Below are 15,980 nucleotides of genomic sequence, written 5' to 3'. Positions count from 1 at the left end.
ATCAGAGGAGCCTAGCAAAAGATATTCGCCGCTGCTGCAAGCACTATGGAATCAAAATGAGTTGAAAATACGCGATGTTACAGAAAAAGGAAAATTTATTTCACAGGGGCCAGCAGACAGAAAATTAGGCTACATTGAGAAAGAACCAGGCTTTCAAAAAGGAATAACTACTACAAGCACACCAGCAATCGAGAAAAACAAAATCGGACCAAAAGAACGGAAAACTCGTAAGCGTCAATTAGACACACTTACAAGGAAGCAAGCACCATTCTCTATCACAGAACACAACGAAAGTCCGTCAGGAGATATTATAATTGCAAACTGCGGGACACTAATAATAACAAATGATGATTCAGAAAACCATAGTCCAAAACTTGATGATTGGGGTCGACAGCTGATACAAGCAAGCCTAGCAGCCGAAGCGGTGGAGAAAAAGAGAGACAAAGAAGAAGCAAGCAATATCTGAAAGCTGACGGAAACAGACGAAACAGCAGAAAAGACCGAGATCATGGAGAAAGGCGTTTTCAAAAGCAGGGAGATCGAAGTGATGGAGAGAGCCGACCAAGCACGAAGCGAACCAAAGGAAAAAGAGAGTGAAGAGGAGCTAGCACGGGACGATCATACGATGAATAGCCCGCTCACCAACGGCACCAACATATATAATAATACTGAGCGTACAAACGGTGCAATCCGACACGATGCACACCTTTACGACCTAATAAACGGCCTTGGTGGCAGATTTCGGGCAAAAGTCCTAATTGACGTTAAAAAACGAGCGGTTGAAGGTAAACAACGATTAAGAATAGACCTATGGAAAGATGAAAATGAAAGAGTAGAAAAATTAGAAAGTTCAATGGACAGTAAAAACCAAAAAGGAAATGAGAACACGGGAATTAGAAACGATTCGCCACCAACAAATGAGTCAAGGAAAAATTATGCAACGTCGGTCGAAATGAGCGAAGGAGAAGATAGGGAGACTCGTAAATGTGGAGATTCTTGCGCAGAGCCGAATAAGAGGCTCACGTTAGTCGATGTACCCCGGGACGGAAGCTGTCTCTTTCATTGCCTCATACTTTTATATGGATTGGAAATGTCACAGGACAGACTGAGAAAAACGCTCCTTAGCTCTGAATGGATAAATAAACGTAAAGACCCAGAGGGCACAAAAAATATCTTAAAGGAGAGCCACGCGTTTGGGGACGGGAAATGCGCCTTTGTATTTTCTCAAATACATAAAGTAAACATATGCATCCACTTTCAATTATCAAGAGAAAGAACAATCTTTCAACATTTTATAGGGAAAAAAAGAAAGGGGAAACATTTAAACACATACGCCTCAAGAATGATTATTATTAGGCTTTGATAGAATACGATGAAGGCAGCCATCTGACAATAGACCACGAAGAAAATAGTGAAAAGGGCTCAGCTGGTGGGAAAGATTTGAACGATACTAGAGTCAGCACTAGTGAGCAGGGCAATGGCGAAGAAGGACACGAAACAGGAGATAGTGATGTAAGACGTATGAGCAACGGGGAGAGCTCCAATGATGAGTCAGGAAAAGGAGAGAGACAGACGAGCAGTGAAAATTTCGCACAAAAAGAGGGAGAGAGCGCAACAGAGAAGGTGCACGAGGACAGGGATACACCACCACCCGACCCTCCACCACCACCTGATTCCGATAGCACATCGACAATAGCCTCGGGAAGCAAAGAAGAGAGCAGGGGACTCAACTAAGCTCTAGTCGAAGAAAGCGAAAGCGATCAAAAGGAGGGGAGTGATCTTAAGAACTTCAGCGCGCTAGATAAATATAGGGTATGCAGAACCCGACAACCGCGTGATAAGCCACCATGGGTCCCAAGCGATGGATCAGACCCCCCTTCATTTTAAAAAGTAAAGAAAGTACAAGATCACCCCTTTAGATACCTAGACAATCTAGCCTTCTGTACAGTAGTGGAAAACGTCCCGGATACAGAGACAATTGACTCGCTCTACGAGCGGGGATACATTTATCCAATAATGATGATTCACGAAGTGAGGGCGGTCGGAATCGCCATGCTTTCTAGAAAAAGAAAAGTATCGGTCATACGCATGTACGTGAAAAAACACTTCGATGACAGGGCGTTACGGACAGACATCAAGATATGCTTCAAATCACTCCAGGGATTAGTAAAAAGCAATAGTTTAAAAAACATTAGAATAATAAGGGACCTCGTGATTCTAGACATAAACCAATGGATGTATTTGATCGAGCAGCTAGAAGAAATTTTCAAGGAAATGAATATTATAATTACTTTGTACACAAACACGCTTGTTGTGCTACCGGTAGATCAATGATTCAAAGTTATTAAAGAGTACCATGAGTCAACGGTGGGAGGACATAGAGGGATCAACAAAACTTTTAATAGGATAGCAAAGGATTTTTACTGGAGAAACATGAGACCCGAAGTTAGGCAATTTGTGGCGGGATGCGAATCGTGACAAACGAAAAAACTGGTAAGAGTAAAAACCAAACAGGCGATGCCCATTACTGACATACCGAGCAGACCATTTGAGAAAATTTCGACAGATTTTTATGGACCAATAAATAAGCCTTAAGACCATGGTAATACGCATATATTGTCAATCCAGGACTGGCTGACAAAATACATAATATTAGCGCCGGTACAGCGAGCAACGGCGCAAGAGATAGTAAAAGCTCTCTTAAACTACTTTATGGCATATTTTGGAGCCCCAGAAAAATTATTATGAGACACGGGGACACACTTTATGATTAGAACAATAGAAGAGTTTGCAAGATTGTTCAAAATCGATAAAATCGGCAGCACAGCATTCCACCCACAGAGTAATGGAGCAATAGAAACAATGCACCATGTGCTATGCGAGTATCTCAAGGCGTACGTCGACAAAAACAAAAAATGGGATGAATTAATACCTTTATGCATGCTCGCATATAATACATCCTAGCATGAGAGCATGGGGTACACTCCGTACGAGTTTCTCTTCGGACAGAGAGCACGTATCCCCTCGAGCTTTAAAAGGGTTGAAACAGATCAAACGTATAGCAAATGCTTTAAGCAAATCACAGATACCCTCACACAAATGCGAACAATAGCAGCGCTGAAACAGGTACAAAGCAAGTATAGATCCAAATATTACTTCGACAGGAAACTTAACGCCAAATTATTTATGGAAGGAGAAATGGCGTACATATTAAAAGAGCCATCGAAAGGGAAATATGATTCGCTATACGAGGGCCCGTATGAAATTACAGGTATCAATTATATTAACAAAAACGTAAAACTACAGAGAGGTGATGAAATAAGAATATCGCATGTATATAAGATCAAAAAAGCATGCATGGTAAAGGCACTGCCAGAAAATGCGAACAGGGTGATGAAATAAAGAACAAGGAAGTTCGGCATTAAACATTTGACTTCACTTAAATTTTTGCGGCCCCCTGGACGCGGCGCGAAAATTTTTCATGGAAAAAGGGATCAAGTAGGCTTACGATAAAGGTTTAGTGGCCTTCAAACGCGCGCGAAAATATAAGTGGGAAATAGGAAAGAGAAGGGAATTAAAAAAAAAAAAAAAAAAATTGTATCAAACTAAAGCGAGTATTTTAATAAAGTAATGAATGAAATTTTTTTTACCAATTATGCACGCTATTGCAAATCGAATGCAGAAGACATATATAGATGTGTGAATATAAAAACTTGTACATCATAAATGATGAAGCATGCTAATAAACTAATGTGCGTGTTTCGTTAAAATTATGGTATGAATTATTACGAACCAAAAATGAAAACAAAACTGAATTTTTTTTCAAAACTAAAAGAAAAGTTGTATAACAGAACGACGTCAAAAAAAAAAAAAGATTGGCAATACAATAAAACTCTAAGGCCGTTGGTTTCAATAAATCTTTTATTTTCTTACTTTTTATTCTATTTTATTTTTATTTTATTTTTTTACGGAACCATTCAAGCATTCTCCCGCCTCCGTCCCCGCCCACGGGACCGACGCGGTAGAGCTATTGGATTTGCGGGTCCCGGCGTCGGCACTGCACCGAGAATGCCGCGGCAGCTAGCGCAAGAAGGGGGTGCCACAGCCTCCCTACTTACAACAAAGAGCCCACCGTCAGCAGGCTGGACCTATAAAAAAAAAAAAAAAAAAAAAAAAGTCAATGTATGCCGATAGGGAATCAATAATTAATAACATACAAGAAGACAACACTCACGCGTATGCAGGGCCGCCCTTCCAGGGGAAATCCCCCGGGATCTTCCGCCACCACATCAATCACCAACACTAGGAAAGTCCCATGGCACGTACAACCTAAGGCCATGGCACAAGACGCCCCTGACTCTAGGACGTCACAGCGGGTACGGATCATTCGACCGGGGGTAAGCAAAAGTGGACCCCAGGGGCAGTCCTGGAAAACTGCGACGAACAACTGCCTGGAAGGACAGTAGACGTCACAACAGACGACTCCCCCACGATACTTGTACCTCTGCACTGGCCGAGGTACAGCGTCGGTCGGCCACCCGGACTGACGCAAAGGACGAGGGACGCCGAAGAACTTGAAGGGGTCCACGACCAGCCGCATCCCCAACTGCAATACAAAAATGAGAGAAAATCAGGAAGATCACAAGACGCACTCAAAAAAAAAAAAAAAAAAAAAAAAGAAGAGAGAGAAAATAAACAATGAGTTATATCAAACAGGATACTTACCGCCCCGTGGGTCGAGTAGATAATGGGGGCAAACGCAGTTTGCCCCTCAACCACCACGAGCTGGGCCCCGCGGACGCGCCCGACTGACGGCACCCGTCGGCAAATATACAACACCACGGACTAAAGGATAAAAACAAGGAAGTTACATACGGTCACGCACAACGTAATTGGACCAGAAGAAAAAAAAAGAGACACTTACATGATTACACTGGAGGCACATCAATGCCTCCTCCAATGTGGCCCCATCCAGGATGGCACACATACTCCCATCGGTAGCCTTAAACCCGGGCTGGCGCAAACAATCGCGATTCAAACTCGCAAAATCTCGAAGTCGGCTCATAAAACCCGTCAAACCGGAATAAAAAGATGACAGTATAGATTAGAAAGAATGAATCAAATAATATAAGCAAAAGTTGAAACCGGCGGACGACGAGGACTTTTCGGGCGAAAGATCCGGAGAGCACTGAGAAAAAGTCCGGAGGACTCAATGCAATAAGGGCGTCTTTCTGTTATAAACAACACACAGAGTCATAGAATACGACTGAGCGAACAGGGCACAATAATCGGCTCGCGTCAACTATAAATGCCAATACATGCTTTCTCTCGTTCCAAACACGTGTGCAGTAATGTTGTACAGTTCACTTTCTTTAGGAAAGGACGTCTAGGCTTGTATTTTATGAGTTTACTAAGAATCGCAGCTATTTAACATTAAGAAAGAAGTGTTCAAAACATTTCAACGAACCAAAAAAAACAACCTTTTATCCCTTTTTTTTTCTTAGCAAAAGTATTGTAAAAATGTTGGGACAAACAGCCTCATATAACCCGAATTAACGAATACTTGTTTACCGTTCCCAACCGTATAACAATATAATAATTACTTCGCTATGTAGTACGTATTTTTTTAAAATTTTTTTTCACGCTGCGCAAACACACCACGATATGTAAAGGTAGAGCTATACTCCCAACTTGACCCGCAATATACAACTCGTTCACGTAATAAGATTATAGCTTAGGCTTTTGTCATTGCCTGTACAAAACGTTAGGCTTCACAAGGGAAATTAGGAACCACATACGGGTGCCACTCATAACTAAACTCTTTTTAGTAATCCAAAAAAGGGGGAATCACAAGAACCAAAAAAGAGAAGTACTTACCCTTTTTTGTTTCAGGGCGGAAGCCGCACAAGGAAAAAAATAAATAGGAGAAGTAGAATTCATAAAAAAAAAATCCAGGAATAATAGTGGAAAACCTGGGTCCAGTCCAGTCGGCCACAGCAACGTGGAAAGTTATATGGTACGTAGATTGGAGCCAGCTGATCGAGGAGGCGAGACAATTTTTACGAGCGCAGAGGCAGGCCAGCTGGAAATGCACAGTAACATTAAGAAAGAAGGACGAATGTACGGGGCAAATAAATCGGGCCACTTAGAAAGTTCTGCAAACAAGGGAAAAAGTGCAAGAAGCCTATAGAGCAGTAGTGGGCCAAGGAATATATAGTCACACCACAGATGTGCAAATAATTCAAGGACAATTAACAGGTGCGGAAAAGGAGAAAATACAAGAATTAATAATTTCAAAACCTCTTACTACAATAGACACAAACAAATATTTAACGGAACATATAACGATCTGAACGTTTGGAGATTACGAAGAAGAAATACAGAAAATGAAAAATCGCGAAAAAGAAGCAGGGAATATAAAGGAAGAAGGACTAACAATAGTCGCAGACTGGATAACAGGAATGCACAAATTATCAAACATGGTAAAAGAATTTGAAAAAATAGCCAAAGAACTCGCAACAAAATTTAGAAAGGCAGCTGATATAGTATATTTAGCGAGCCGTGGCGTAATACACCTACCGGAGGAAACATTAATAGCCATATCGGAGGCCAAAATTTTGGCAGGACAGTTAAGATCGGACCTCAAGTTTCCGGGGGAGGAAAGCGCTACAACAGAGGAAGAAATCGGGGAAACTGTGGAGGCAGCAACCATAGCATTTAACGGAAAAATTATATATTATATAGAGATACCGTTGGTGACAAAAGAGGATTTCAATCTCCTCAGAATATCTCCGTTACCGGTGGAACAGGAGTGGTTTAATGCAACAGACATCGTGGCATACTTACAGCCAACATACGAATATGTGGCAATCAGCACAAGCGCAAAAAGTTTCGCACCAGTGTCGCCAGGAACTGTTCAAAAATGCAAAAAAATAGGACGAAAACGCATTTGCACACTGTTGGAACCGGCACATGAGATAGAAGAAGACCACCCGTGCGAAATAAAATTAATCCTGGATTATCCAATAAAATATCCAGAGGAATGCCCGATAATATTGGCCAAATTAAGAGGTACTTATTGGACACGCCTACATGCGAAGAACCAGCATGCTTTCAGCACTACGGGAGAGGAGAAAATACAAGTGCAATGCAAGCATACGGAGCATAAAACGTTAAAAGTTACAGACGCAAGAGTGATAAATTTATCAGAGGATTGCACGGCTCAAGCATCAGAAACAAGACTAAGTCCGGGATCAGAAGAGGGCAAGAGCCAAATAATGAAGTTTAATGACTCGAACTTGAGTATAGGAAAAATAATACAGGGTATAAAAGGGATAAAAGGGGGCAAGTTACGGGAGCTAATGAGTATAATAATAAAAAGGGATGGGTTACAGGACCTTGGTAATCAAGAGCACGGGGCTGAGGAAAACTTAAAAACTAGCACAAAAATAATGGACATAGTCCAACGCGTGCGCGAACTCTTGCAGACACAAAGCGAACTATCCGATTGGAAGGAGTACGCGTGGGCGGCAGCAGAAATAACTCTAGGCTTAGCGGCAGGGTCATTCGGATTCCTTAAATGGGGGGGCCCCTTGATATTAAATCTGGCTAGAATGTTCGCAGGTTGACAACGCAGAGACAACGCAGAAAGGGAAGGGACTGTACCGACGAGTTCCTCAGCGCCTCAGCCAACATCCCTCGAAATGCAGAAGAGGACAGCGAGACACCTAGCTAACATCCCGGTAACCATCACGGGAGCATCCTCCACGGGTCTTGGGTCCACATAAAACATACGACGTAACAAGTGATCCCTACTACCAAAAAAAAAAAGAGAAAATAATAAAATTAAGGGACACGAAATAACAAGTAAAATATAGGGATAAAGCATTGTAATAATAATATTAACAATAATAATTAAAATTATGTAATAATAATAAAGTATGGTTATATAGACACTAAGGTAAGAGTAATATATATAAAAAAAAAAAAAAAAAAAAACAACAACAAATACCATTTTAACAATGAAAAAATGAGAATGAGCGCCGGGAGTCACTCGGCTACACCGAGGGGTGCAGTCCGTAGGACAATGAAATTTTTTTTCTTCTAATGATAAGGTTGTACGGAATCATTTTTTTTTTCTTATCTCTTTTTTGATAAATAAGCGCAAGTGAAAGTATAAAAAAAAAAAAAAAAAAAAAACCACTTTGTAAAATCACACTTAATGTAAAGTAGTCGTAAGCAGAAGCCCGCTTCGCGGCAATTTCATATATAATTGTAATGTAAGACAAAGCGCATACAAAAACAATATTGTTATACACTTAGCACACGATGAGAAGAGACTGAATGATTGTGAGAGCAAAAATATTAATGTAAAGGGAACAGCGGTTCTCCAAAAGAATGGAAGAATGAGTGTAGGATACTAAACTACATAAACAACACAAACAACAGAATACAATACAGCACACACACGCACACTCGCAACAAATCCACAGGCTTAGTACCGTAAACATCAGAAAGCCAGCGTCGTCGAGGGCGACGACGTCGCGGCCTCGGACGTGTTACGTACAATATGCTAGGCATATCATACTAACTCCCCCTGGTGATCACAAAGCTACCTTATCGAGAGGGTACCGACGGGAGGGGAACGAGGTAATATAAGGCCCGGCAAGCTTCAAAATTGGGAGAACGAAGGGAATACTGGGGCAGACAGGGAGAACGAAGAGAAGACTGGGACAGGGAGGAGAACGAAGAGAACACTCGGAGAGATCGAGCAATTAATCGGGAACACACACGCGTCTTTGCCTTATAAATAAGTATCTTGAATAAAAGTCTTTAAGGTTCCAAGGTTTTGATCGTTCTCGCGAAGCACCTCCTTACCTTCTGGTTTTCCCACGTAACAATATATAATCAGGTAAGATTTTGTCAGATTTAGTGATAGGATTAACGTCAAAGTTTAACTTGATTTATTTGTGAACAACTTCTTGAATTTCATCGACGATTGCAGAAATGTACGAGGATCTCTTTCATCTATTCACATAAATAAATAAAACAAATCGAAATAAAAAAAAATTTTATTATTTATGTAATAAAACTGATTAGATTTACAATTTCTATTTGAATGGGGCCATTTCCATTATCATATCTGTTAACATTCCACTGTTGGGCACAGCATCTTGAATGAGTACTGTAAGTTTGAATTGATTTATATTTGGAATCGGATTTTTGTTAACTTTTAATCAGAGTATAATCCTGCAACTCCATACGATAACTAGAACATATGAGAGATTTATTATCTGCACTTTTAATTTTCCACATATCAGTCCCTGGGATGAGATGCAAATCTGCTAGATTTCTTAAATCTGAAAAACAAATACTAAAATTTAATCAATGTTTAAACTAACTTTGCTTACATAGAGTACATTGTTCAAGATGATGTTTTAACACATTTTCAATACTTACAGCCAACAGGTTCGTCAAATGGATTCATAAAAGCTTTTTTTTTCGACATTATCACACTTCAGGAACATGAAACCAGAAAAAATGAGTGCAAGTAAAGCTTAAATCCCTCGAACAATTTGGTTACTAGCTACGTATACGTATCAGGTGATAATGCTTAGGTTGGGTAGTGAAAAGCTGAATATATCAATATGACAGCGCCATCAGCTGTTTAGAGGCGTGTAGCTCTCAAAAAATGCTAATTAATTTTCTCGTAATACACGCACTAATCGAAACTGTGACATATCTTCATTTTAAACGAAAATTTAAGTAATATGCTTTCATTACCGTCAGAAACTCATGAAGGTCGATTTTTACGTCAAAAAAAAAAAATTTTAATTTTCATTGAGTTTATAACAATGCTGCCCGTTTTTTGGGAAATCTTAATGAACTTGAAGTTTTAAAAATATTTTTATCAAAAAGTTACAAAAACTTAACGTCAAAATATACATTTTTAATAATTACTTTTTCATTTGTTAAACAATCTCACAACCTTAACATAACCTTATCAAGCTCAATGTGAGGAATCTAATTCCTCTGAAATAACGTGGATTTTTTTGTAGTAAAAGCGTACAGGTTATTAAAAGTATTTGAAGAATAAATCTTTGCGTTTAGTAGATGTCACGATATTTTTTAAACCTGTACGATGAATGGTGCGTTCAATCTTATTTATTTTTTATTTTAATGGAAATGTCAGTTAATCTACCCAATTTAAGTAACTCATAATCGTAAAGATTTAACTGAAAATAGAACAGTGTACGTCATCATGAACAAAAAATACTGTTAACTTTCAATAAACTCACAGAATAAAATAATATTTAATACACTTTTAATGAAAGAAAAAAGAGGGTTTAAATACATTTTTTGTATTTTAACCAAAAATATAAAGCCATTTTAAATTACTAGATATCTAGATGTAACAGTACAACACATAGCTGTTATACTGTCTAAATTTTGTGAACTAACATACTACTAGTGTGGTATCAGTTTTGGTATGTGGTTCATAATTTAGTGAATTCAAATTTTTTAACATTAGTTAAATCAGATAAACATTTATGCAGTAAATTATATTCCATTATGGCAGACTATGTGAGTATTAAAAATAATTAAATTATTTGTACATGATAGAACATCTACATAGCTACATGGTTTAATAGATAAAAATAATATTTACATTGGAAATATTTGTTCGAACTTGAATATGGTCAAGACTGTCAATAATTGTAAAATGTTTTTCTTGAACTAAAATAGATAATAGATAAATTTTATGGTCAGGACTTTGAGCCTCAAGCAGCTTGCCATAAGGTGGAATTTGAGACCCTTGATTTGCATGCACCTATCGTGAGGAGCACTCCCGCAAAGCGCTAGTCCTGTGGTTAACTGCTGGCATATATGATTAATGTAGGCGTCGAGATCGCCTATATAATAGGATGTGATGCTTGGAAGATTTAGTTGAACTGGCTGAATTCAGCGCACTCTTAAAAAGATGAAAAACTCAAGATTAAGCAGTCATGTGAGGCTTACATGCGGTCATTACTTACAGGATTGCCAGATCAGGCTAAATGTTGACGTATTCTTAGCTGATTTGATGTTGCATCTGCTAACCCACAATCTCCGTTGATGACCATGGTTTTAGATACGCTGTTATGGCAGTATTTATCAGTATCCTCTTCATCCCGAGCTTACTTTCTTAGTGAGCTGGAGGGCATTATTGCGTTGTTGCTGTCTTCGTATGACTCCTGCTGTTCCAGTCTAGTTGATGTGGTCCAAGTAGGTCAGTCGATGTAGCACCATCTTTTCTTGTAGTGGAGCCGCAGTAGTGATGGATTGTCATTGGAATTCTTTCCTAGAGTTTTTGATTATAAAGCTTCGTGCATAATTTATCTGTTCAATGAGTCCTTGGCTACTTGACTCTATCCTTTAATTTGGCTGTATGATAGTGTCAAAAAGAAGAAACTTAAAGAACAATAGCTTTCTTTATATTACAGTTGATGATGTATTTGATACTCTACCGTTTTGTTGACATATAGGTGGAAAGACCAATGTTACTAAACGCTTTTTTATTCGAAATATTTCGAATATTTATTAAATATTGTTATTAAATCTAGTTATTTACATAAAAACTACAGAAAGATAAGATAACATCGAACGCAGATCTTCCACAAGACAGTTAAAGTTTTTCTGAACAGTGAAGTTAAGCAGCATGAGTTTTTTTATGTAATTGAGTGTACAACCGTTACGGAATTAGTTGTTCTCCTTAGCTGTTGATTTTTCTGATAAATACGTTGCTCCTTCTATGCTTTGACAACGTGATTAGGAGATGTGCTAAAGTTAGTCTTAGTATTTGTACAATCCTGAGCCGATACATTGATCCTACGGCTTACAGCATTTTAAGTATAAAAATATAGAAAAAATAACACTTTTTTTGCCAATTTTAACTGTTAATCTCCTGCACACGAACCAGGTACCTTACCCACTTTGCTATGAGGGGTCCCGATATAAGATATTCGGTTACTTTTTGTTATAGTATGATTTGTAACCCACTTTTAATTCATTTAAATTTTAACTGTTTATTTATGAATGAGATTTAATTATGAATTATATCAATTAATATGTTATTACTATATAAACTAATTTTTTTTGAACGACATTCCTTTTCTCTTGTTATGAGTTTTGGGCAAATGGAAGCTAGAACAAAAAAGGTGTAACAAGTCTTTTTTTCAACCCCGCTGTAGTAGTACAGCCATGTATAAGACTATACACATTACCATACGTAGCTCTCTCTCTCTCTCTTCCTGTGCGCGCACTGAAGGACTCAATGGCTCTCTTTTGTTTGGCCTTCTTCAGCTGTACTCGGCTATAGTAGCTCCTCTCCGTGCTACGTACCGTCAGCACTAATTATACATGTACAGCGGCCGCTGTAAGCATATATGTATAGCTAGACTCGACATATATAACATATAAGTCTCTCCCCGCTCTCCGCACTACGTATTACTATAGTTATTGTTATTTATAAATTTATTGAGGAACTTAGTTATTGTCCATCTTTAAAAATAACTATTACTTTAACATAGATCGTCTTATACATTAAAAAAGTCTTATAATCTGGAAAAAAATTTATTTTAGCTCAATACGCAAAATTATACACTTATATTTTATACTCAACGCGTAATAACTTTAATAATATGTAAATACTACGAGGTGTAATAAAAGAGATTATTTATATTAAAACTAATGAAGAAGTGTTAAATAGTAATATTTCTACCTATCAATTATTTTTTAGAATCAAGTAACTTACCGCGACGACCACCACTTGAAGTAGCAGTTTCTCATGCTAAAGAGCTTATTCGTCTCATGTCAAATGTTGGACTTGGAGCGTGTGGTTTTGCTGCAGTGGATGATATTACTAAATATTGACGATGTCTTCTTCTGCTGCCATGTTTATTTTTCTTCTTACAATCAAAGTACGTATTATTTTAGTATTATTTTAGTACGAAGTAAGACCTTGAAATTGTGAATGGACAAGTAGTTTAAATAAATCTTATATTCAATGTGTATTATGAAACAGTTTAATTATTGATGTAATCGATAATTCTCTTTTAATGTTTTGATTTTTTTTGTCGAAGCAAAGTTTGTCAATATGTATACTCCTTTTAACTTTAAAATACAAGTGGTAAGTTCGTAATTTTTCATATTGTGCAATAAAAAGCTTTATGAGTCGCAGAACTTCAGTATAAATTTATTTTTTATTAAGGATATTCTTCAATCTTGAGACTATGAAAAACAATTTTCGATTGAATAACAAAAGTTTCAAGAAAAAAGTATGTCTATTTCATAGATTTCAAATGATAGTAATTAAAATAATTACAATAACTTAACGTTTTTTACTTTTACTCAAAAATCTTCACACTTTTATTTATGAAAAAAAAACTAACACGTGACAGCTGTTTCAATACATTGCATTTTCATTAGATGTAAAGGATTACAAACTCAACGTATTCGGCTTTACCAATCATCCATACAATATAAACTATTATTAATACTATGAAGGTAGGTGCCTGCGGGACTGGAAAAAGGGGGGGGGGGTAAAGAACTAGGCACCACTTTAGTTTAAGTATATAATATAAGTGTAAGTTTATTATATAGATTATGAGGGACGTGTTTACAGCGCAACATTCGACAGCGGACTGACTGCTTCTGGTTAAGCTACGGGTACTGAGTGTCTGTAACGCTAGTGTATGTGTATCTGTATGTGTACATGTACTTTTATTTTTCTGATTGTAATTACAACACACCCCTTCAATGGAAAAATAAGATATTCAAAAAAAGGTTTAACCTTTTACAAAAGAAAAACAAAATATACACAGAGATAACCTTTTACAAAAGAAAAACAAAATATCAATATTATTTTTTTTTCAAATCAACAACAATTGAATAAAGTATAGATATTTTTTTTTGATTATCAATGTCCTTAAAACAAAATATATATATATATATATATATATATATATATGTTTTTTTTTTAATGCACTAATCCACTCCTAAGGCACTATTAAACTTCTGTAGAGCAGCTGCTGTTGTTGGCTTCGTCAGAGGATCTGCTATCATTTCCGTGGTTGGTGTAAACTTGACGTCCATCTCCTTGGCATCGACCTTTTGCTTGACGAAGTGATGTCTCACTTCGATATGCTTAGTCCTTGGACTAAACTGCACATTTTTGCCGAGATCGATTGCGCCTTTGTTATCGCAGTAAATTACAGTAGGTGCAAGGGGGTGGATCTTGAGTTCGATGGTTAGTCTTCTAAGCCAAATAGCTTCCTGGATAGCCGTTGACAGCGACAGGTACTCAGTTTCGGTACTGGACAAGGCCACAGTGGCCTGTCGGCGGCTGTTCCAACTTATGGCTCCTTCTTGAAAGGTAAAAATGTAACCTGATGTGGAACGTCCTTCATTTATCAATGCACCCCAACTTGCATCACAATATCCAACAAGGGTTAGTGGCTTGCCTTTGCTGTACCCAAGTCGATAGTGACTAGTTAGTTTTAAGTATTTCGGTACACGCTTAATAGCGTTCCAGTGCGTTTGATCGTAGCAACTGTTGAAGCGACTTAAATAGCTTACTGGGTAAGCCAAGTCGGGTCTTGTCGTCTGCACAAGGTAGAGTAACGAACCAACTGCTCTCTGATAGGGTATCTTGTTCATCTTTGATTGTCCTGGTGACAGACTTTTTTCGAGCTTGGAGCCCATATCCATTGGCGTCGTAACTCTCTTGCAATCTTGCATATTAAAAGTTTTTAATAAATTATGTATGTAATCCTTTTGGCCCAGCTTAACAGTGCCTTTGACCTAATAAATTTCGACGTTTATGCCTAAGCATTTTTGAACTGGGCCTAAGTCCTTGATTGGCACATGTTTTTCTAAATTTTTCTTCAAAACATCTGCATTTGATTTTAGGTCACTAAACACCAGTATATCGTCCACAAATATTGCTAGAAGTAGAATTTGAGCACCTTTTCTCCACCAGTAAATACACGAATCTGAAATAGTTTGTTGAAGTCTAAAGGAGATCAGGAGTTTGTGCAACTTGAGATTCCAAGCTCTGCTTCCTTGTTTTAACCCATAAAGGGCTTTCTTGAGTTTGCACACTTTTGTTGGTTGACTAGAATCAACAAAGCCTTCCGGCTGCTCCAGATACACCTCCTCGCTTAGGTCTCCATGAAGAAAAGCTGTTTCCACGTCGTAGTGAAATACCTCCAGTCCTTGTTGTGCAGCGTATGCGAAGAGTAGTCTTAGAGATGTAAATCTTACAACAGGAGAGAATGTGTCCTCGTAGTCGATACCTTGGGTTTGGCTATACCCCTTTGCTACCAATCTGGCCTTGTATTTACCGTTCCGTCTAAATTTACCTTCTTCTTGAATACCCACTTCGATCCGACTAAATTTTGCCCCGAAGGCAGGTCACACAATTCCCAGGTGCCATTGCTGACTATTGAGTTGTATTCCTGGTTCATGGCTTTTAACCACTGGTCTCGCTCTGCGCATGATGCCGCCTCGCAGACCGAGGTTGGCTCCGTTGACTCATTCACAACGTTGTAAACAACATAGTCTTTTAACCTTTTGGGTCTCTGTGTTTGGCGTGTTGATCTCCTGAGAGTCGCTTCCTCTTCAAAGTCATCATTGGATCCACTAGCCTGCTCAAAATCTTCAGTTGGTGTATTCTCATCCGATCCTCTGTGCGGATCCTCGAGAACATCCTCAACTGGTGCCTGGAGTTCATCAAAAGGTAAGTATACTAAATTGTGTTTATTCTCTTCTTCAATGAAGATCACATCACGAGATGAAAAAACCCTTTTGCGTTCTGGATCCCAAAGCCTGTAACCTTTTTGATTTGTGCGATAGCCTAATAAGTAACATTCGGTGGCTTTGAAGTCGAGTTTTTTCCTCCTGGAGTCGGGAATATGTGCAAACGCTTTGCAACCGAACAT

General features: G+C 38.3%; 1 protein-coding gene across 1 annotated transcript in view; it reads left to right on the top strand.

Annotated features, from left to right (window-relative positions):
- The window catches only part of RanBPM (Ran-binding protein M), a 683,537-nt gene that overhangs the window by 596,561 nt on the left and 70,996 nt on the right, over positions 1–15,980 (top strand). The window contains exon 7 of the mRNA XM_089595272.1: positions 12,779–12,959. Coding sequence (XP_089451398.1) covers positions 12,779–12,912 — 134 coding nt within the window. The 3' untranslated portion in view covers positions 12,913–12,959. The remainder of the gene's footprint in view (positions 1–12,778; positions 12,960–15,980) is intronic.

Source organism: Copidosoma floridanum, unplaced genomic scaffold (genome assembly GCF_036245765.1).
Source record: "Copidosoma floridanum isolate Cflo_tuat_1 unplaced genomic scaffold, Cflo_Japanese_pri ptg000002l, whole genome shotgun sequence".
Classification (NCBI taxonomy): Eukaryota; Metazoa; Arthropoda; class Insecta; order Hymenoptera; family Encyrtidae; genus Copidosoma; species Copidosoma floridanum.
This window is presented reverse-complemented; position numbering and strand designations above follow the sequence as displayed.